This window comes from Diabrotica undecimpunctata, chromosome 2, assembly GCF_040954645.1.
Source record: "Diabrotica undecimpunctata isolate CICGRU chromosome 2, icDiaUnde3, whole genome shotgun sequence".
In the NCBI taxonomy this organism is placed as follows: Eukaryota; Metazoa; Arthropoda; class Insecta; order Coleoptera; family Chrysomelidae; genus Diabrotica; species Diabrotica undecimpunctata.
The window spans coordinates 79328466-79351077 of record NC_092804.1 but is presented as its reverse complement, the minus strand read 5'-3'; the positions used below and the strand labels follow the sequence as shown (position 1 = coordinate 79351077).

The 22612-nt window shown below is 32.5% G+C and overlaps 1 protein-coding gene across 5 annotated transcripts in view; it reads left to right on the top strand.

The window, feature by feature from the left end:
• Positions 1-22612, top strand: part of LOC140434690 (carbohydrate sulfotransferase 11-like) — a 70114-nt gene that overhangs the window by 28505 nt on the left and 18997 nt on the right. For 3 of the 5 annotated variants that reach the window (XM_072523131.1, XM_072523133.1, XM_072523130.1), the window contains exons 2-3: positions 10817-11003; positions 14656-14802. The exons of 1 other annotated variant lie outside the window; for it this stretch is intronic. In XM_072523131.1, the coding sequence (XP_072379232.1) occupies positions 14736-14802 (67 nt within the window). In that variant the 5' untranslated portion in view covers positions 10817-11003; positions 14656-14735. Of the gene's footprint in view, positions 1-7839; positions 7989-10816; positions 11004-14655; positions 14803-22612 lie in introns of those variants that run through there. One more of the 5 variants, XM_072523132.1, reaches the window with a different exon arrangement.

Genomic DNA, 22612 nt, shown 5'->3' with positions numbered 1-22612 from the left:
CTACTTTTATACGTGACAAGTTTAATGTCTCATTGAATCATGTATTAACAATTGCCATAATATAATATGAAGGCGGTCCGATAAGTAATTAGCCTACAAAAGAAGACCGAAAGTTTTGAAGAAGTGGCGTTTTATTTCTTAACATAGTCTCCTTTTAGCTCGATACACTTGACCCAGCGATGCTCCAATTTCTTTAACCCGCCTGAAAAATACGTTTTCTCGAGGTCTGCAAAGTAGGCCTCGGTGGCGGCGATGACCTCCTCATTCGACTCAAATTGCTGTCCGGCGAGTGACTTTTTCAAGTTTGGTATGAGCCGGTGCATTATCATAGTGGAAGAGCACTTTTTTCTTCGCCAAATAGGGCCGTTGTTTTTGCAATTCGACGTCTTAGACATGGCAGAGCGCTGTGACCATTTTGCCCTTCTACAAGTAGTCAATGTAGATCACACGTTCTGAATTCCAGAAAACGGTAGCCATCACTTTTCAAGTAGATAGGTTTCGCCTTCTGCCCGTTCGCTGCATGAAGTTCCACTCTTTTGACTGTTCCTTGGTCTCTGGTGTGTATGAGTGGATTAATGACGTAATAAAATCTGTTCGAAACAAAAGAACTCGGTATAAGTTGATTTGATATTTAGTAAAGATAATAAGAGTGTAGTAAAACAGCACATATTTGTATACAGCGTGTTTCACATAGACATCTCATTAGACCTATTTCTAAAAATAATCGACTTTCAAATCTGAAAATGTACATTTCGGCATAACTGTTGCTGATCTACACATCTAAAACATTTACAGGCAGTTATTAATACTTTTAAAACCGGAAATCACTATCAACTTTGTTATTTTTGATGGAATCCCCTATATATTATTATATTTTCAGATTACATATGTCTAAAATTTTGAACAGATTTTGTATAAGGTACCAAATATATCATAAATATGCATTTTTTGATCAAAACTGTTGATTTTTATTCAAAAATGTTGACAAAGACAGGATTTTGAACATTTATAACTCAGTGAGTATAGTTTCTTAGGCATTTATTTCGGAATCCCGAGATGTGAATGCTACAAGGTGTTCACAAATAGTAGTCTGTAGTTTTAAAAATTTAAAACCGCAATCAGTCAATAATGTTAATAAAACTTATTAATGAAATTATTTATGTTGTTATAAATAAAAAAGATTTACATAATTTATTTTGACAGACCTAAGTGAACAACAGCACAAATAATACTACTAACAGCAATACAAGTTGGACCGTTTTCCAATGCACCTATGTTTTATTACAATTCCAAAAGTATTAACTTTATGTATAGTTCATTTCACCGATTTTGTCCGATGAGTTGAATCATACTCGAGGCATGTTTAGAGTTATATCATATCTCTGTTAGATACAGGTAAGTTAGAATTTTAAACACGGATTTATGTTTTTTAATTCATCACCTAAGCAACTGTAACTAGTTTCACCGGTAAATAGGAAATATTCAATATGTAAGTCTTTACTTAATTCTCATTTCTAGTAGCCGTCATGTACAGCTCGTGTTTAAAGGTTTTCTGTTTAAATTAAATTAATGGTATTGTATGTCGTTTAATATTGTCGGTAGATCTGTTTGTAAGTACGGATTTATACCTCTATGGAAGGTTGTCTCTCCATCTTTTACGCGGTCGTGCGATACTTCTTCTGCCGATTGGTGATTTATCTCTTACTATTTTGATTACACAGGTCTTCCCCATTTTGCTACTAGTGGTCTAGTCTTTGCAAACTATCTTCATCTTGGGCTATCGATAAGTATTACGAAATCCGCTCTATATGGTCTTCCTCTGTTGACACTTTTATGATTTCATCCATGATTAAATTGAAGAGCATATGGGCTCAATGAGTCTTATTCCGCTGTCTATGTTTATAGGTTCTATAAGTTTTCCGTCTATTCTGACTTCCAATTTGCTGTTTTGATAGATGTTTTCAATAGTTTTTATGATATTTATGGGAACTTCTCTATTATATAGATGATGGATTGCATCTTTGAATATTACTCTCTCAAATGCTTATTTTAAGTCAATTAGACATAGAAATGCTGGTCTATTAAACTCTAGTGAGTTCTCAGAAATTTGCTGTATGATGATTTTAATTCAATTGTGATTGATTGATTTTAATTTAGAAATTAGAATTCTCTCTTCCATTGGTAATTTTTTTATTGACAGTTTCATCTTACTTCAATGGTTTTTAATATCAAATCGGCCAAAAAGGGTGAAACGGATATTATATTAACGTTATTGATTGACTGTATTCATAAATTAGATCCTGAAATCAATTCTTAAAAACACATTATTTATTCTTTGTGTGTACAAATTTTGTTTGTAAGTAAATACAGGAGTTTTATAAATTTTCAAATCTGTCTTTATTTGTCACCTTCTGAAAGGGCGTACGTAGTATTTTTATTAAATTTATTTTTATATTCAAAAGGTAATACAAATTTTTTAACTAAATAAAACAACTTAAAGTTAATTAACTAAATTTATTATGGATATGTCCTTCATGGTTATTTACTACAGCTTGCAGTTTTCGACGCCACTGTCCAATTGATCGGTAAATAATTTCTTGGTCGAATTGGTTCCAACAAAAAACTATCTGATCTTTTAATTCATCGATAGTGTTAAAAATAAAGTTTTCGTGAACCATGGCTTCTAATATATGTATTATTTAATCGCAGTTATGAACTCTATATAGACTGCACCAGTGTCTCTTGAACAATGTGATTATAAATATTCAATTTGGCCAACCTATTAAGATACACATCTCTTTTGTTGGTCTTATTGTTAAAGGTTAAAAGTTATTTCAAAATAATGCGTGTGACTTATACAACTAAACCATTTAAAACATTTTTAAATTCCGAATACTAAGCACCATTTTGGGACTATTTATCGTAAACATGCTTTATAATTTTTAATCACTACTGTAAAGTATTATTTAACTTATTATCTTTTAGGTAATATTCGTATTTCAGTATGTATTAAAACTAATTTATTAATATTATTTAAGACAAGAAAAGAATGCGTGAATGCTAAAAAAGAGAAAACTATATAAAGGTCTAACATAAATCTTCAAAATTATAAGGCTTACAAAAAATATCGGGATTAGTTGTAGCAAAAGTTAAAACAGAAGCATATAATAATATATATAATAAAAATATATAAATAATAGTCAAACATAGAAAGTAAAAGTATTTTAATACACACTATAATATATAGTTTATTCAGTAAAATCAGTAGACAGTAAATACAAGTGTCTAAAATAACAAAATAAATTGCTCATATACTACAAAAAGTAAGGAGGGTAAAACAATTGGACAAAATGATATGTCTACAAATGTAGCACCAGCCATCCCATTTTTAAGTCACCAGCAGATCAAGAAGAGAAAATTGTAAGAAACCTAATAGACTGTGACTAAGCTAGACAAATATATAGCGAGTGCCGACATAAGATTAGATCACAACTCAGTAGTGACCAAAATTAGGCTCCAAATGGAAATAATAAAACGAAGAACAACAGGTGTACTCATCGACACAAATAAATATACTGAAACAGATACAAAAGGGTTATTAATAAAGACAGAAATAGATAAAAGTTAAAAAGAAATTCTGACACCAACCAGATACAAAAAGAAACAACGGATGTCGGAGGAAATTCTAGATTTGATGGAAGAAAGACGTCACCATAAAAACAAAGATAATCAGATGTACAAAAAAGTGTATAAATAAATAAAATACAAAATTAAGCAAGCAAAACAAGAATGGTTAAAACAGCAATGCGCAAAAATTGAAGAATACCAGAAAAGACACGACAGTTTTAACCCACACAAATAAATTAAAGAAGTACCTCACAACAATAGAAAAAGAAAACCGGGAATACTGAAAGATAAAAATGGGAAACTAGTGTTAAATACTAACGAAAAATCAATGAGATGGACAGAATATAAAGACAATAGGACAAAACAGATGGAAGTAGAAGTAGAAGATGGTGTGGTTTTAAGGATATTAAAAGAGGTAATTAAAATGGCATTAAAAAACAGCAAAAATGGCAAAGCAGTAGGTCTAGACTAAATCCCAGTAGAAAGCTTAAAATGCATAAATGATGAAACCTTAGACATTATAGTAGACTTGTTTAACACAATATACAAAGCAAGACATATACCGGAACAATGATTAATCTCCATCCTTTGCGCTATCCCTAAAAATACCAACGCTAAAGACGGCAGTGAATACAGAACAATATCATTAATAAGTCATGTTCTCAAATTATTCTTGTCAAACGTGAATACTCAACCATCCAACAATGCCACAGAATAGTAAATATAATTAAAACAACTCTCACAGAGAAAAAGCTTTGCGCTGGAGTGTTTCTAGATTACAAACTGAAATTACACCTAACAGACCAACTATACTTTATACTAAAATCGTATATTACTGACCGTTACTTCCAAGTCAAAATTGAAGACAGCTACTCAAATTACCACATCATACAATCTTTCGTACCTCAGGGTAGCGTTTTGGGCCTATTTCTGTATTTGATATTTACAGCAGACGGTCCAACCAGCAATGATACCTTCTTAGCTTCTTTTGCCGATGACACGGGAATATTGGCAGTGGATATCGACCCTAATGTAGCATCACAAAAAGTACAAAATCATTTAGTCCAATTACAAAACTGGCTTACGCGATGGAAGATCAGTGTGAATGCTAGCAAATCAGTACAAATTACTTTTACGACAAGAAAATCTACATGTCCACAAGTTTATATTAATAATACTCCCATTCCTATAAAATCAGTTGTCAAATACTTGGGATTGCATCTGTATGAAAAACTTACATGGACAACGCACATTAAAACTAAACGGACACAACTAGATCTTAAAGTAAAAAATATGAACTGGCTATTTAACAAAAGGTCTCAATTATCTCATCTTCATATTGGACTTGACCATAGTTCTCCTTATTCCACCATGGTGTCCGTTTCTCTTTTATATCATTTTTCACATACTAGTTTTGTTATATTTATCATAGCATTTCTTAATGTTCCCCATTCTTAGTATTTTCCCCCTAGTATCTCTATCTAAGTCTTTTTCCTTATCTAACTCCTCCTTATATATGATTCTAGTAGAAGTTTGTTATTATTCTTAAGTCCCTTTTGTCTGTTTTTGTCTTTAGAATTTGGACTAATTTTTCATGTTTTACTTTGACAAATGGTTTTTCAAAATCCACGTAACAAACCTGCACATCCACATTTATATTAATGCATCTTTGAGCTATCACATTAAAAGCAAATAACGTCTCTCGGGTTCCTAGTTCGTTTCTGAATCCAAACTGACTATCATCTATTCTTTCTTCCAGTTTTTTATTTATACGACCATGTATTATTTGCAAGAATAATTTTTTTATTGTTACATAAAATTTCATTCGCTATTTTTCATTCGTTCTAAAATGTTTAAACGGAGTGGTTAAGTTAGTAATGTTTTCCTTGTCCAAAAGTTTAAGTAGTTCAACAGTGATTTGATCTGGTCTAGGTGCTTTATTACTTTTGGCTTCCTGTATTGGTTTTCTGACTTCTGATTTCAGTATACTGACACCTCTATCTATCTGATTGTCGCAGGTACTATGTATATGTGTAGGATTTTCTCGAAAAACATTGTCAAAAAAGGTCATTGATGTATCCCTCCCATTCTTTGTACTGGTGTTCGTGGTTACACATGTTTCCATCTGCGTTTTTAAATAAGTGAGCAATTTTCAGTTTTCTAATTTCGGAATTCTGGATATAGCGAGGAGTACAGCAAAGAGACACCGTCTCTCCAAAGCAACTCACGTCACTTTTAGAACATACTTGTAAGAAGGCAGATCTGAACGAGTATAGTATCAATATAAATGGAGAGAAGCTCAGTCATTTGATATTCGCAGATGACATCGTCCTTACAGCCGATCGTATGGATGAGCGAATAATAATGTTGTATAAAGTATATTGAGCAGTTTGTGTCGTATAAAACTTAGGACATAACATTCGATTGGGCAGAGTTATTCAGACATGTGAGCTCCCACGTCGCATAGAATTAACATGGGCAGTGTTTGGTAAATTAAACTACCTGAAAGAGCTTAGAAAGACCTATTTCCAGCAGAGGTTGCGTACAAGTTGATGATGATGAATTTCGGAATTATATTTAAGTTTCTTGTGTAGGTTGACATTGTCGTGTATTTTATGGAGGTGTTGCATTTCTTTACATGATATTTTGGGGCCAAAATTCTTTGGCTTGTGTAATTTTTCTTTTTATGAGTTTCTTGACTTTGATATATTTGTTAATATTTCTATTTTTATATTTCCGTCTAGATTCCATCAGGTCGAGGTTATCATATGTCATACACTCATTTTTTGTCAATATTTTAATTGTTTTTAGAGGCCCTCTTACTTTTTCTATAGTATTGAGTATATTTATATAGTATAGAATTGAGTTTTATATGTCGTACCAACATTCTTTGATGGTTTTGTTTTCGTTTGGTATATTCCTTAGTTCGTGTATTGCTTTCCATTTATCTGCTGTGGTCTGTGTTCAAGTATTTAAGGGGTTTCTAAGGGGGTCGAGATATATTCTACTAAGCTTAGTTGGCTTTTTAAATTTCTTTAATTAAGTTGTACTTTGGGGCAAAATAAATGATTTGAGTTTATACTATCACCGAGAAAAGTTTATACATCTTTAATATTGTTTCGAAACCTCTGGTTTATTAAGATGTAATATACTTGGCTCTGTACTCTTCTATCTTGTTGTCCATCTTGAGGGAACTTCCACAGACACCTTTCTGGAAGGTAAAACTCGGTACATATTTGTAAGAACCAAGTAATTTTATCGGCAGAATTCGATTAGACGTTCATCCCTTTGCTTTCTCTCTCTCAAGCCAAAGTTTCCGGTGATATTCTACGTTACCTTCTGTCAACATTAGCGTTAAAGTTAATTATAAGTTATGGGAAAGATTTTGTTATTGTAGGAAGCGACTAGAGAGAGATAATTACTCGTTAAAACAACGAGAATTCAAATATAATATCCTGTTGTTTTTTCCTTATGTTTTACTTTGATATACCTAATCTTGCGCTAATCTAGCTAATAAGCCACTTAAGATCTATTTACTAAGAATGCAAAAATGTGCCCAATACTTAGGACCGACTGTACCAGAGAGATACACCTACTCTATGCTAGGTGCGAGGTCTACCTTATATTGTTTATAAAAATGCTTTAATCGACCCCTGGGCGAGAAGAGTGCAAAATACTTTTTATAAAATTAGTTTCTGGATGAGGGGACATGTAATGCATCCAAATGCGAAAAGATGAGAAAAAGAAAAGAATCTGAGTACGTTATATACAATACATACGTATATCGACAATCGGTTACGATAATGAAATTATGTTACATAATATGTAGTTCAATGCGAAAGCAATATATTACCGAATACTTATATTAATCAGTTGACAAAATTTTCAAACAATGAAACCAGAAAAATCTACAAAATCACTAAAAGTAATATTTCGAAGACAATCATAAACACCATGCCAACACTAATATTATCGTACTGAAAAAAGGCTTAGGTCTTTAAACATTATTTAAATATTTTACATTGCTATTTAATTTGTTATTGGTGGCAAAGTAATCAAAATAATTATCTAATACACGAAACACTCTTTATTAGTGCTTTCTAAATTGTTTATCAAATTAAACATCAAACGTTTGGATGATGCTTTGAGTACTTTTGTATCAAATGCTTTGAAATTACAATACAATACAATTTTTTACTTTGTAATATAATTTGGTGCGAATTTTATCTTTTTGTGTATAAATATCAGTCATTTGAATTTTAAAAATTTACGTTATATAAGCGTAACCTAAAAAATGTATTAGAATATTTGAATACATCATTAAACAAGTATTAGTGAAAGTGACTGTATGGGATAAATATGTAAGTCTGCATTTGTAAATATCTATCAAGGTTAGGATCCGGTTAATTACAAACGATTGGTGTTTTTTCACACTAATTAGAGGATAATATCATTGGTTGAATCAATTTTGAATATCATTATGCAATCGTTAATTTTTTAATGTTATGGATTAAATTTATTTTTTATTCACATAGCTGTATTTAATAAAATTCTGTAAGATCGTATATCTTGTTTTATAATTTAACTTTCTTCCGGGCGACTTTTATGCATATCTGCATATAAGCTATATAATCATCAATGGCGCTACAACTCTTCGTGAGTCTTTGCCGGGTTTACTATTGCCTTCCATGTTTTTCGGTCCTGTGCCAGTAATTCCCATTGTCGCATTCACATTTTCTCTAGATCTTCTTTGAGTGCATCTTTCCACCTTTTTCTAGGCCGCCCTACAGGATCATTCGAAGAATTTTACGTTCCCACACCAGCAATTTATTTATTTCTCTTTTTGTTAGCGTCCTCGTTTTGCTTCCATACGCGACTGCTGGTCGTATTATGGTCTTATATATCCGGATTTTTGTATCTCGTGAAAGAAGTTTTGACTTCATTAGATGTTGCATTGCAAAGAAAGATCTGTTTCCTGTCATTATTCTCGTTTCAACTTCTCGCTCTAATTTGTTGTCATTTGTGATTGTTGCTCCTAGATATTTAAATTCTTTAACCACTTCGAAGTTGTGATCATTTATAGTAATGTGTTTTGCCTTATTCGCTGTCGTTCTTGTTTTGAGACGACCATGTATTTTGTTTTGTTTTCATTTATTTTTAGACCGATGTTTAATGTTACCGATTGTGTTAGAGTATACACAACGAAAACATTTGTTTCAGTATCTACAATTTCGGTATATCTCACATATTTTAAACGTTTCTTGTTATACTATACTTATGGTCATAGGCAAAATAAACATAGCCCTTACTCAAGGTCAACGTATGTGTACAAAACTAGGAATTTGGGTACCACTAGGAAAGACTTTGAAAATCCTACAATCAACACGCCCACTTGATGCGCAGCAAAATTACCGGAAATTATTTTAATAGATGTAAACCCGACCTGTAAACTGTAAACCATTACTTTCTCTTCGAATATTTTCCGTCTACTCTCTGTGCCGATGGACAAAAATTTCGGAAGTTATTCCTAGTTTTGATTAGGAAAAGTATATTTAAATCATCAATTTGTAGAATAAATTAGCAATAAATCAACCGTATCGTTTCAAAAACAAAATATGATTAAAATGTCAGATGTTAGTAGTTTCGATTTCTTTCCTAGGTGGCGTAGTTACTCTATCGGACAAACAGTGTGACTTGTCGTTCTAGCCTTTTATATAGATAAATTATTATATTTTATTTAAGGATACCTATGGTTTCAGATTTTAAAAATGGCGTACCATTTATAAATTTGCTGCGTTTTAAAATAGGATTGTGATGTAAATCTCTCAAAAAACCGTAGATGTAGGTGAGTTGCCAATATCTAAAATCCTGTCTATCTGTCAAATTTTTTGAGAACTTTTTAAAATTTTTCATGTATGGTATATGAATGAATGAAGTTTGGACGAATGGATCCACCCCCTACATTGAAACTAAAAGTCCATTGTGGTCGCTCACTGGGACAACCGGGGAATGTCCTCTATTGTCAATAAAAATGCAATAAACTACCTGTGGTGTTGTAGGAGAAAGTATGGGCAGTTAATGAAATTGTACAGGTCGGTTTCACTCCCTTCCTCACCTTACCTACATTATCTTGTATTCTGATTTTGCATCATATCCAAGATGTCTATGTGTGGTGATAAGTTGATAAGAAATCTAGAGTTTCTTCTAGTGTCACTCAACTTTTTCTTCCATTACTTATGTGGCGCCGAACCAATCATCTGCTGTCTCATTTTTTCTGATGCCGGTACCTGTAGAAGACGGACTTTATTGTGATGTGTTAATCTATCTAGAGCGTCCTTAAATTCTCAATCCAACTTCGAGATTGTCTTATAAGAAGCAAGAGCAGTCAATGCTGACTGTTTGTCGGAACAAGTACTAATATGCCTATCCCTTGCGTTGATGTCTTACAGTCCATGAGTACACCTCAATATGGCTGTGATCTCTGTTGGAAAATAGAGTAGAATACTTCCCTAGAGTAAGGAACGTTCTTTTTCCATCTTTTGGTAGTAAAAATCTATCCCTGATCTTTCCCTCTTTACCAGTTATTCTTGTCGATTTGATACCAGTATCCCATTTGACTCTAAAGAAAAATCTGGGGGATTGTCCATTTCCTCTTATTTAAAGGAGCGGCTCCCTGTGTAACGACAAATAACTATGGTCTTTGGTCTCTAATGCTCAGATGACTTTAATATGTGTGATATCGTAATCGCAGTGCCTTTTACTTTAAGGTGCAAAGGCAGTACATCCAAAAGCATCATTAAAGATGCTGTCAAAGTTGTGAATATGGCGTTTACCGTTCCCGGTATAACAAATCTTTTCATTGTGCCGAGTTAGTTTATAGCTCTTCTTTGTTCAGGCACCTTATGCAAAATGTGTCTAAAATTACACGCAGAGACTAAACATTTAATAATATATAGAATGTTCTAATAAAGTTGTTGGCGACTTTCAGTTTAACCAAAGTGACACCGATGTGTCAATATTTTAGATGTGTAGATCAGCTACAGTTATGTGATAATCCAAAATTTTAGATTTCATTTCCGATTATTTTCAGAGATCAATCTTAATGGGCAGTCGACATGAAACTGATAAAAAACGGATCGTTAAATTGCCTATAGAGCAAAAGAAAAAATGAGATTTTTTTATTTTTCAGATCCCACAGAAAGGTACTACAGTTTTAGATCTTAAAAAAGCAATACGGCGTTCTTTTACACTAAAGCAACAGCGACAAAGAAATAAAACGAAAATTAGTTGGAAATACGTATGGAAAACATTTTACCTTCAAAATATCCAGAATGGGCAGGTCATGAGAAATGATAAAAAGGAAGTATCTGCATATGGTAAGTATTATATTAGTAATTATTTATCTGGGTATATATACACTTAAAAATTATTAAATTATTTTTGCATTTACCTATTAGAACTGTAATTACTTTCACAGAATTACAACTTTGAAACTTAAGCTGAACATTTGTGTCAAACCGTTAAAAAAATCTTTAAATAAATTTTATATTACGATATTTAAATGAGCAAAACAATGTATTTAAAATTCATTTTGTTCTAAAGCTAGTACGTTCGTCAGCCACGTTTTGCGATTATCTTGGTAGAAAACAGGAAGAAAATACTTACTTGTATTTATAAATAGTGTACTGTTTCTATTAATCTAATTTATTGTCTTTATTTATTATCAAAGGTTCTACATTTATAAGACTTACAAGTTTATTAGAATCTTTATATATTTATTACAGTTTTACACTTATCACTAAGAACTAGAACACAACTACTTTAATTTATATCATTTATTTACAATATTTATTTCGGACTAAAAACTCGACTTCATATTCAAAACTAACTGTAACTTAAATAAAAGGTTCCTCTATATTTATACTAAACAACCGTTAGACTAGAATTCCGGCGATTCCCTTTGAACAGACGAGAAGGTCACCCGGACTGGTTTTCATTCGACCTTCTTCTGGAAACTTCGAATCGTAGGAGACCCGTCAGGTATTAGCTGGAGTTTCTGCCGGCTGGTGTATGATCTAGAAAAGACTTGAATGGAATAGAATGAGAAATATAATGTTTACAGTTAAACATGAATCATATATTTATCGTAACAATAGCAACAACTTTAATCATATTTCCAGCTATATTGACAAACAATATTAAATTTAGTCGATCTTTCCATAATCCAGGTGTTAGAATCCAGAACCTATATATATTTCTTTGCAGTTTGATTTGTCTACCGATGTGACTGATACTGCCCAGTTATGTATTTTTATCCGAACGATATTTTTTGATATGTCGGCTAAAGAATCATTATTAACAGTGCTACCTCTGATGAAAGAAAAAACTCACGTAGAAGTTATTTACACAGCTTTTCTAAATTTTGTAAAACAATGTGAGCTACCGATTTACAAACTCGTGCGCATTACAACAGATGGAGCACCATCTATGACTGGAAATAAAAACGGATTTATTGCATTGTGTCGAGTCAACCATGACTTTCCTTCGTTTTTCATTCCGTTGCATCACTCATCAGCAAGTTCCCTGAAATCTCCTCTTTTCTACTTGAACAAGGCGATGATACTGAGATACTTAAAAACGAAAAATGGCTCCGTGATTTAGTTTTCTTATCGGATGTGACGAATAATTTGAATATCCTTAACCTGGAGCTGCAAGGTAAAAATAAAACTATTATCCACATGATTAGCGTCATAAATAGTTTTATTCACAAACAAGCTATTAATTAGTGAATGCTAGGGCAAGTTCTCAACGGCTGAGAAACATCGAAAGTGAGTTTGAAAGATGATTATCTCATTTAAAAAACTGATGACTAATGTAACTTTCATGGCTAATCAAATTTCTTGTGAAGATGTTGAAAACTGTGCTATTGAAATATCTAACGCTTTCAGTATGGAGATCATTTCTGTCCAAAATGAAGTATTGCAGATAATTTTAACATAAGTTTTGGTATAGGTCTAAGAGTCGTTCACCAATGTTGTTTACTATTCCTACTCCATATTTCCCCACTATGGTATTGCTTTCTATTCTTCCGACTGACCTGTTAAAGTCTCCTAGTGTGCAGATTTGTTTGTTTTGATTTATATTTAGAAGAACGTTTTTCGTAAAATTCATCTTTTGTGAGCGCATTAGCATCTTCACTAGGAACTTATACTCCTATAACGACAACTGTTTGCCCATTTCTGCAAATGTCCATTTCTAAAAATGCATTTTTATGATCTGCTTGTCTACTTCCTCCCTCTTTTAATGTTTTTTCTGGGTTACTTGTGGACAGTAATGGAAACTAATATTTTTGCTCACATATATTTTTCAAAGAAAGACCTCTATTCGCTTGGTCATTAAACGTTGAATATTCCATGTGGCCAGTCTCGTACTTTTTCGTAGCATTCGTCGATTATTATTTCCATCCGTTTTCCAAGTTTTCCGAGTTGTTCGGTATCCATATCTTAATTTCCCCGCACACACTGTCTTTCTTTTACTCGCACGATTTAAGGATTCTCTAATTACGCGGGATGCTAAAGGAATAAGTAATTAGGGAGTGTTATTTTGTTGGTGTTAATGAGACGGAATATGTTACGAGGAAAACGATACACAGCAACTAGTACTTAGAAAGAAAGATAGAGAGTAAGATGTCTAGGAGGTAAAAAGATATCATGACTGCTTAATATTCACCAATAGACAGGAATCCAGAGTTACGAAATACTTCGCAATGCTGCTAAAAATAGAATAATTTAATACTGACTGTCTAACATCTCACCTGACAAGACAATGTGCAATGGACGCCTACGCAGAAATGCACGATAATTTAACAAGGTTGGGCGGAAAGTGAATGTCAGCGGATTGCTGCTCTTTTTAGTCGACAAGCAGGAGAAGTCTGTGTGGATATTCTAATTAGTAATTTATTGTAGACGGTATAAAAGATGGTTAGTAAATGCCCTTATTTTTCCCATTGCTACATGGACTAATGTCCTGAACAGAATATAGAACCAACCTGTCAATTCTGAAAGAGCTTCATATAAAAGACAGACTATTAAAAACAGTAAACCAAGCATACCTAAATTACTTAGGCCACATAGCTCGAAGAACGGGGACCATAGAACTATTGGTAGTAGAAGGAAAGATAGAAGCCTGAAGACCAAGAGGAAGATCTCCAACACGATTAGCAAACCAAATGAACACTCTGGTGAGAAAATCCCTACATAAAGCATTACTATGGCAAAGGATCGCAACAAATGGAGAAAGCAAGCTAACAATATTTACAGTGTCACCATGCCCTCGCAAGGGCTCAAGGAATGAGGATGATAAAAGATGACCGAGAAAAGAAAAGAACCTGTCTCGGACGGATGAATTAAGCTGACGGTCTTTAATAATGGAATAATAAAAAAAGAGCTTTCTACAAAATGACCTACATCCGAGTTTATGGATAATTCTCACTGTCGAACGGGCATACTGATGCCAAGTGCAAAAAATGCAAAGTTAAAAAACAAGTTAAATAAACATAGAATACAAAAAGATACATATGTAAAAATAAAAATTTAAAATATTATAGTGATCGATTATTTTTAACAATTATATAAAAACAAATATATCAAAGAATCTGTATTTTAAGTGTCTGAAAGGTAAAACAACTTGAACCGTATTGAATCAAAAAAATATAAAAATATGACAACAATTTAGGTCACTGCATCAAGGTTACAGTAAAAATTTATACACATACTATAATATCATTAATTCGATACCGTCTACACTTGAAAATCATTTAAGAGAATATTCATAATATCCATACGAAGCGACAGCTTCATAACAAGTTTGTCTTTTCGTTCTCCGTATTTCCTGACACTCCGCCAATATTGCACATCATTTAAAACATTTATGCTATAGCAAATATTAAAAAAATGTCCACGTTATTTCTACATTAAATAAGTGCAATATTGTTTCCTTATTTGTTTAAAAATATTAATGGTTTTTTAGGAATTGGCAATAGATCCCAAATAAGATTTGTTAAACGATTACGAAAGGAAGCTTCAAAAAGTGAGTCATGCTGACTCAATATGCCAAGAAAAATTGTAAATTTAAAATGGAGTCCACTTATAGCCTTAGTTATTATCCCTTTAGCAGGTATGTACATCTAAAATGTAATATAGAAATTTTTTTCATCAATTATATACCTATTTAGAAATAAATCATAATTGCTTTTCGGCGTCTAAATCAGAAACAGTTTTTGAGATTTTTTACAATTAAACAGAGTATAAAACTATAGTCTGTTTGAAACAAAACTAACTAATTATCTTATACAAATGTTATTGTATATTTTAAAGTATAAACCTTTGAAATGGTATTGTCAGTATCATCACTTAGACGACTTTATTTAAGCTTAGTTTATTTAATTACATGAAATCAGATTTAAGTTCTTGTTTAACAAGTCTCTTTCAGACAAATAATGAGAGCATGTATGACTTTTTAATAACATCTCACTATTCTATTTTTTTATTTCATTCATACTTCATATTTTTTAAGCATAAACAATTGTTGCATCCCTGATATGATATATTTGTATTTGCGTATCTGAAATCGATCTAATTTGTAATTTAAGATTCATGTTAATTTATTTTAATATTTGTGGTCTTAGTTAAAGGTTTTTGATTATAAAACAACTTAAATAACCTTGAAAAACTAAATAGAGAAGAAACAAATTTAAAACAAACGTATTGGGATGCATATTTATATAAAAAAAAATAACAATTTAATCGTCGTGGGATACCTGATTGATGTGAGACATAGAAAAAATATGGCATAATCAAAAACAAAATATTTAGATTTTTTAGTAATAGCCGATGCTGCATCTAATGATGTTACTGTGATAATTGGTCGATGATAACAACTGACGTGTGTTAGCTACCCCACCGTAGCAGCCAGTCTGACTCACCGCATTAGATGTTTCACAGCAAACAATTTGATACTCTCTCGGTATCACAGTGGACAGAGCGCTGTCCCCTCTTTAATGACAGAGTAGAGGTTCTGACTGGTAGAGGTATCTTGGTAGGGGTTCTTATTGCAGCTCAAATACAAAGAATTAGTTAGTGGAGTATTGAAGATAAAGGGAAGGGAAGTTAGAAAATAAAGAGAAGGGAAATAATTGGGCACCACTCTATTTTTAAAGGAACAGGGAAACCTACGACATATAAAATAAGATAACGAGAAAGGTAAGGAACGGTTAAGATTAAGATAATCACGCGAGAATAAAATAAACTGCGAGAGAAAAGTTATTATGGTTACGCGGTACACACTTAATATTTTGCCACGTATACATTGTTTATATAATAAATCAAATCGTAATATCAATCAATAACAATGTCTGAGAGAGATACACCATGCACAAGAAATAAATATATACATAATAAAAAAAAAATAAAAGGCAAATAGTTCATCAACAGGGTTATACTGAGGTATAGTTAAAGTAAATGCGCTATAACAATTTTACTGAACAGTTAAATAGAAAGAGATATGTTACTGCACAATTTATTATATTTTTGAATAATATTTTCTCAAAAATAATTATGAGTAATTTAGTATCCTCAAGAATAAGAAAAAGGCAAGGAATGATATAGTTGTATCTACGTCAATATTTGATATAACTCGAAATAAAACAAATAAGTGATTTTTAAACCTTGAGAATACGTAAACATGAAGTTACTGAAATGTTTGATTGTGATCACCTCAAAATATGTGTATAAAATCTATCATAAATATAACCTACATATAAAACAAATCTGATCATACAGCGTATGTATGTATACCGTAGATTTATGCTTTTAATAGTTCGTTTGGTTGGAGTCAAAATAAACAAACCATAAATAAGGTAAATGCACTGAATTTGAGTCATAAATCAATTCCTAACGATTTAGGTAGCACCGGAGCAAAGATGAGCTTTGGATCAAAAAAACCATCGGTAAATCACAATTGAAGGTACTTACAGTCGGCGGCAGGTAGTCACAGATAATGATGTTCTTTCATAGAACGGTCGTCGACAAAGGCACTTGACAGGTTGCACTCGCAACATGTATATTGGGACTTCTCAAGCAGCGTAGATGACTTAGGTAAGGTAACGAATTAGGGTGGATTCAATCAGCCATCACTCATCAAATTAATGTAGGTACAGGTAATACATCAGGTCAATCCTCACATTAGACTAGACGGAATTGAATAGACTGAACTGAATGGATGGAGGAAGAAAGCGGCAAACATAATTGACTCAGTGTCATCGAATTGGAAGATGCCTGTACGACAAAAGAGAAAATATTTTATGTAGGAAACACTGTATGAAGATAGATGGATAGTGGTGAATTGAAATTACACTTACCGCCATTTGATGAAGACAACCGCATGCAACAGGAACCACAACGAAAATGAACTCGATTTTCGATATTTCGACAAGCTAGGAATAAAAAAAAAGAGTGGGAGTATTGGTCGAAGAGTGCCACGCGAAAATGGTACTTAATTGACAAGTCCGGTGTGGCCTTATTTTCTATAACTTCTACTTACTCTCGACAGGAAAGATTATTTCATAGAAAACCAACATCTCAGCTTTTCTTATAAAGTAGGCTGGGTTGTTCGACAATAGAAACTAACTTCTTTTTTAAGAGGAATGGTTTCTATTTAACTAACATAAAGATAATAAGGGCAAGGACATATTATGGTGAGCTATTTCGTTGTTGAGAACAGGCATGAGAAATCGCTCGTTGGTTATGGGTTATTTTTAAGGCTTCTAGCAAAGTTTATACCATAGGTGGCGTGAAGGTAATTTTCTAAGGGTAATAATTAAGGAAATTTTTAAACATGCTTCAGCGCTGGTCTTCCAAACGAAAGTTTTTTTTGTATTAAAAGAAATGTTCATGTCTGTTGGGCCAATCCGAAGTTATTCTTTGTAAAGACTATGACACTGACTTTACATGATAAAAAAGCATTAGCTCAACACAGACGGCTCATAGAAGAATTGCGGAGTATAGAAAAAGGCTCAAGGAATTGTGAAGAAAGAGGGAAAGAAATAAATATAGTAAACATTTTGGTATATCATGAAATGTAATTGAATATGATGTCGATAGGGAGAGAAAACCAAGTGTAAGCCATTCGACTGATTATTGTGTTGTGATAAGGAGTAGTTATGTAGTTATATACTATTGGAAAATCAAGTCAACAGTCGATTAGTATTAAATAATATAAAATATTATATTACTTATTTGAATTATTCTTTATTTGAATTTTTAACTTGGAACATAAAGTGACTCTATTTTTAAAATCACGCTTCTACTGTGTAAGCAATATTGTGATTGTAAGAGCCTAGTTTTACATTCAATGGGGAAAATCTAATAAATGTAGACTTTTTTGGGTTAAGATGTATCTTTATTTTTCATTAACTACTTAATATTGAAAAGAACTTGTACCTTCTCCCAAAGGAAATAATTGTCTTAGCGCCAGAATCATTCCCAAGTCAATCTAGCGATATTATATGGCGATCCTGCAAAATCATGTTTTTACATGACAATCAGAGGCCATTGTTAAATAGTTATTTTGTGTAGTTGGTGGAAGTAAAGTAGGAATTAATTATGAAATACGGAAATAAGAAAAAATTAAGTAAATTAATGTTTTAAAGAAAATGTAAGCGAAAGTATCAAAAGGAATAAGTTATAATTGAAGGGAAATAACACTTTATTTTTCTGTAATTTTAAGCGAACAAGTGGATTATGTAACGATGGACATTGGAAGCTTTGAAAAGGAAATATATAAAATGAGTGTTAAATGAAAATGGAATTGTAAATTTTTAGAATTTGTAATGATGATTTTCCTCATTCATATTTATCACGTATATAAATTGCTTCTAATTGTATTGAATATGATTTGAATCGCTTAAATAATTTCTTGTATTTGAACGTTTGAGTTTTTTTAATTTTTTTGTTTAGATTTTTTAGCGATTCTTAAATATCTCAAAGATATGTTAGAAATCTTTTTGGATCTATTTTAAAAGAGACAAGAGTTGTAAAGAAAAATATAAAATATTTTATAATATAGCAAAATACAAAGTGAATGCTAAAGCAAAGTTGAATCGATTTCCGATATGAAGATTAAATTTAATATGAAGAAAATAAAAAATGTATTCCTATCAATAAGGGCAAACTAACAATCAAGTATAAAATATTTTGCAGAATTAAAGGATTTCGGTCATAGTTAAATTATTGAAAGCTGAAAGTGATTGTGTTGAAGTTCATATAAGAGATAAGAACGAAAATAATAAAATAAAAAACACATATAAGAAACATGGATAAGAAAATAAGGTATTAAAAACAAGTTCGATAGGCATTTATTCTCGAGTATCGTTCAGAGTCTTGATTAAATTATTCTTCTTTGCCTATCTTCTAGAGATGTTGGGTAGAGATGTTGGAGGCCACGTTGACCCATCTTATTCTGTTCACAGCAGCTCGAAATAGATCTGTTGACGTTAGACCAGTCCACTTCCTAAGATTGGCCAGCCAGGATGTACGTCTACATCCAGGGCCTCTCTTACCCTCACTCTTGCCTTGTAGAATCAACTGTAGAAGTCGGTATTTCTTATTATGCATAATGTGGCGAAGTAAGCCAATTTTCTGTTCTTTACTATGTTAATAATTTCTTTGTCGTTTCTTAGCCTCTGGAGAATAGTTATGTTACTTGTGTGGTGTATATATGAGACCCTCAACATACGTCTGTAGCACCACATTTCAAATGCCTCTAATCGTTTTATGGCATCTTCTGTAAGGCTCCACTTTTTACTCCATAGAGGAGGACACTAAAGACGTAACATCTAAGAATTCTTAAGTGTGTATTAATACTTAAAGATAAGTTGCAGATAATCATCCTAAGGCTATTGAAAGAGCTTCTGGCTTTTTCAATACGAGTTTTTATTTCGTAGCTGTGATCCCAAGTATCCTTAATATTGCTGTCCAAATAGCATATTTTTTCCACTCTTTCTAAAGTTGTATCGCCTATTGTAATTTGGGCGTTTATGTTTTTGTTCTTACTAATGATCATTATTTTTGTCTTCTTGCAATTTAGTTTTAGGCCGTATTTGTTACATGTTTCTACAACGTTATCCATCATTCTTTGGATTCCCTGCGCACTATCTGCCAGCAACACTGTATCGTCTGCTTATCTAATATTGTTTATAAGTTGACCATTTACAGCAATCTCATCTTCTGATTCGTCCAAGGCCTCTCTAAAGATGTTAAATGCCGGTGACATTATGCAACCCCGTCTAACTTCTTTTTCGATTCTGAAGCACTGTTGCTTTTTGTTGGAGATATAAGTGTGAGGTCAGTCTTATATGCTTACCATCGAGTCCTGATGTTTTTAGGATATCGATTAGTATTCTATGTGGGACTTTATCAAATGCCTTCTCGAAATCAATTAAACATGCATACACATCGTAGTTGACCTCCTTGGCTCTCTGTATTAGAACTTGCAAACTAAAAAGTGCTTCCATCGTTCTGAGTCTTGCTCTAAATCAAAATTGAACTCACGCAGGTGTTCTTCTAATTTGGTGTATATGCGCGAGTGAATGATAGCAATGAGTACTTTAAGTACATGGCTCATCAAACTAATTAATGTATGTTCTTCACATTTTCTAGCGTTGGATTTTTTTGGAAGTGGAATTAATATTGATAGCAGCCAGTCTTTTGGTAAGTAACCAGTCTCGTAGATGCTGTTGAATAGCTTCGTAAGGGCTGTGATTTGGTGTGCCTCTAATAGCTTTAAAATTTCACCATGCACCTCATCAGGTCCTGGTGATTTCTCATCTTTAATCCGCCATATTTACTTCTTCGTTTGTTATTTCTGGGCCGTAGTGATTGTTTATTTCAGTCGGACTTCGTGCTGCATCTTCGAATAATTCTTGCATATATTCTTTCCATCTTCGTAATTTATCTTCATTTGTAGTCAAAATCTGGCCTTCAATGTCTACAACTATGCCTGTATTGCGTTGTTTTCTGGTCTTCTGTACCTCTTTAATTTTTTTGTGCATATGGAAATCGTCATGTTTGCGTTGTAGTGTTTCAATTTATGTACATTTCTTCGTAAGCCATTCTTCTCTTGCCCCTTTTATCTCCTTTAGTATAGTCTTATGCAACTTTTTGTATTCGTTGTCATTTCTACCTTTTAATTTTCTTCGCTCTTCCATCATCTGCAATATTTGATCTGCCATCCATTCTTGCTTCTCTTCTCTTTTTGATTTTAAATATTCATGCGAAATTGTGGTAATTAATGTCTTCATTTCGTTCCACTGTTCTTCTATGCCTCTAATAGCGTCTTCAACTATTTTCGCAAAATTCTTATTAATCTGTTTTTACTTTTTCCTGGATGTCATTTTCTTTTAATATTCTTATATCTATTCGCGATAGCCAATTCCGACAGGGGGCGCTCAAGATTTCAAAGATGGACGATCACTTCGGGAAAACAAACCATTTTGTCATTTGATCTCGATGCTATAAAACGTTTAATATAAATCATTTACACGTGTTTTTTGCCAAAGTAAAAGTTGGAGTACGTTCTTCAAAGTTTATTTGTTTGTGATTCGAGTTTATACATACGGTAATTGACTCCCAAACCTGAATAAAAATAAAATTAAATGTTGTGTTTTTTTACAGTATGTCTAAAACACGGAAAGTAAAATTTACATTATCTCAATTATTTTTGTCGTTGCAAGGTCGGCAGAGATCTTTAGTTGGGAGTGAGGCAGTTTTTGGAGCTGGCTACGTTATATTTTGTAAATTAAGCCTTACGTTTTCTACTAATAACTTCATAAGACCTTTGGAGCAATTTAGCTGATGGCATTTTTCTTCAGTCCTCTCAATTTAGTTTCAGGTGTTACTATAAAGTAAATTAAATATAAATATATTAAAATATAAATAATATTTTAATGAACACTTACTTGGAAAGTAATCGTTCTCAGTAAAATGTAAACTGCATACAGTCATGTACTTGGTTATAGGTTTGCCAATTCGCAAAATGCATTGCCAAACTTTTCTCATATTCTCGTCCAGTGGAAACTTATGTATAGAATTTTTTTTAATTATAATAGGATGAACATTGAGGAACACTGCAATAGTTTTTTGAAGTCGAAGTCATTGTTAATTACAATATAAACCAGTCGCTAATATGTATACAAATTAATGACAATTTCAAGGTTTTCCCGAAGTCAACGCTTTTGAAATCTACCACCAGGCGTCGCCCACTTTGCGGTTCCTCGCGAATCTTGGGCCTCATTTTCTTATGAATTATTTTGAGCCGTATGTTGATATTTGCAACCAATAGACTATGATCTGAGAAGACATCTGCGCCTGGATATTTTTTGTTGAGGTGATGGAATTTCTAAACCTTTTGTTTATGTTGATAAAATCAATTTGGTTTCTTATGATTTTCCCTGAGGTATCACCGGGTGCTTTCCATGTATAAAGCCTTCTTGGGTGTAATTTAAAAAGTGTATTCGTTACAACCATATCCTTCTCTTGGCAGATTTGGATCAGTCTTCTCCTCTTTCGTTTGTTATGCCAAGACCATATGACCCCACGACATTCTCGACTGTACCTTGTTCTATTTTGACATTGAAATCGCCCATGATAATAGTAAGTTCATGTTTTTTGCTCAGTTTTAGAGAGTCTTCTAGGGCCTGATATAAATTTTCTATTTCTTCTTCAGTGGATTCTGATGTCGGTGCATAGACCTGAATGATGTTTATATTAGAAGGACTTGAGTTAATTTTTAATAACTCAATCAATTAGATCAATTCAACTCAAAATCGATTCAACTCAAATAGATCAATTTTTAAATTAGATGCACGAAGAATTTGTTGAGTTTATAGGTATCAAATAATGAGGCTTTATTATATATCAAATAATGAGGC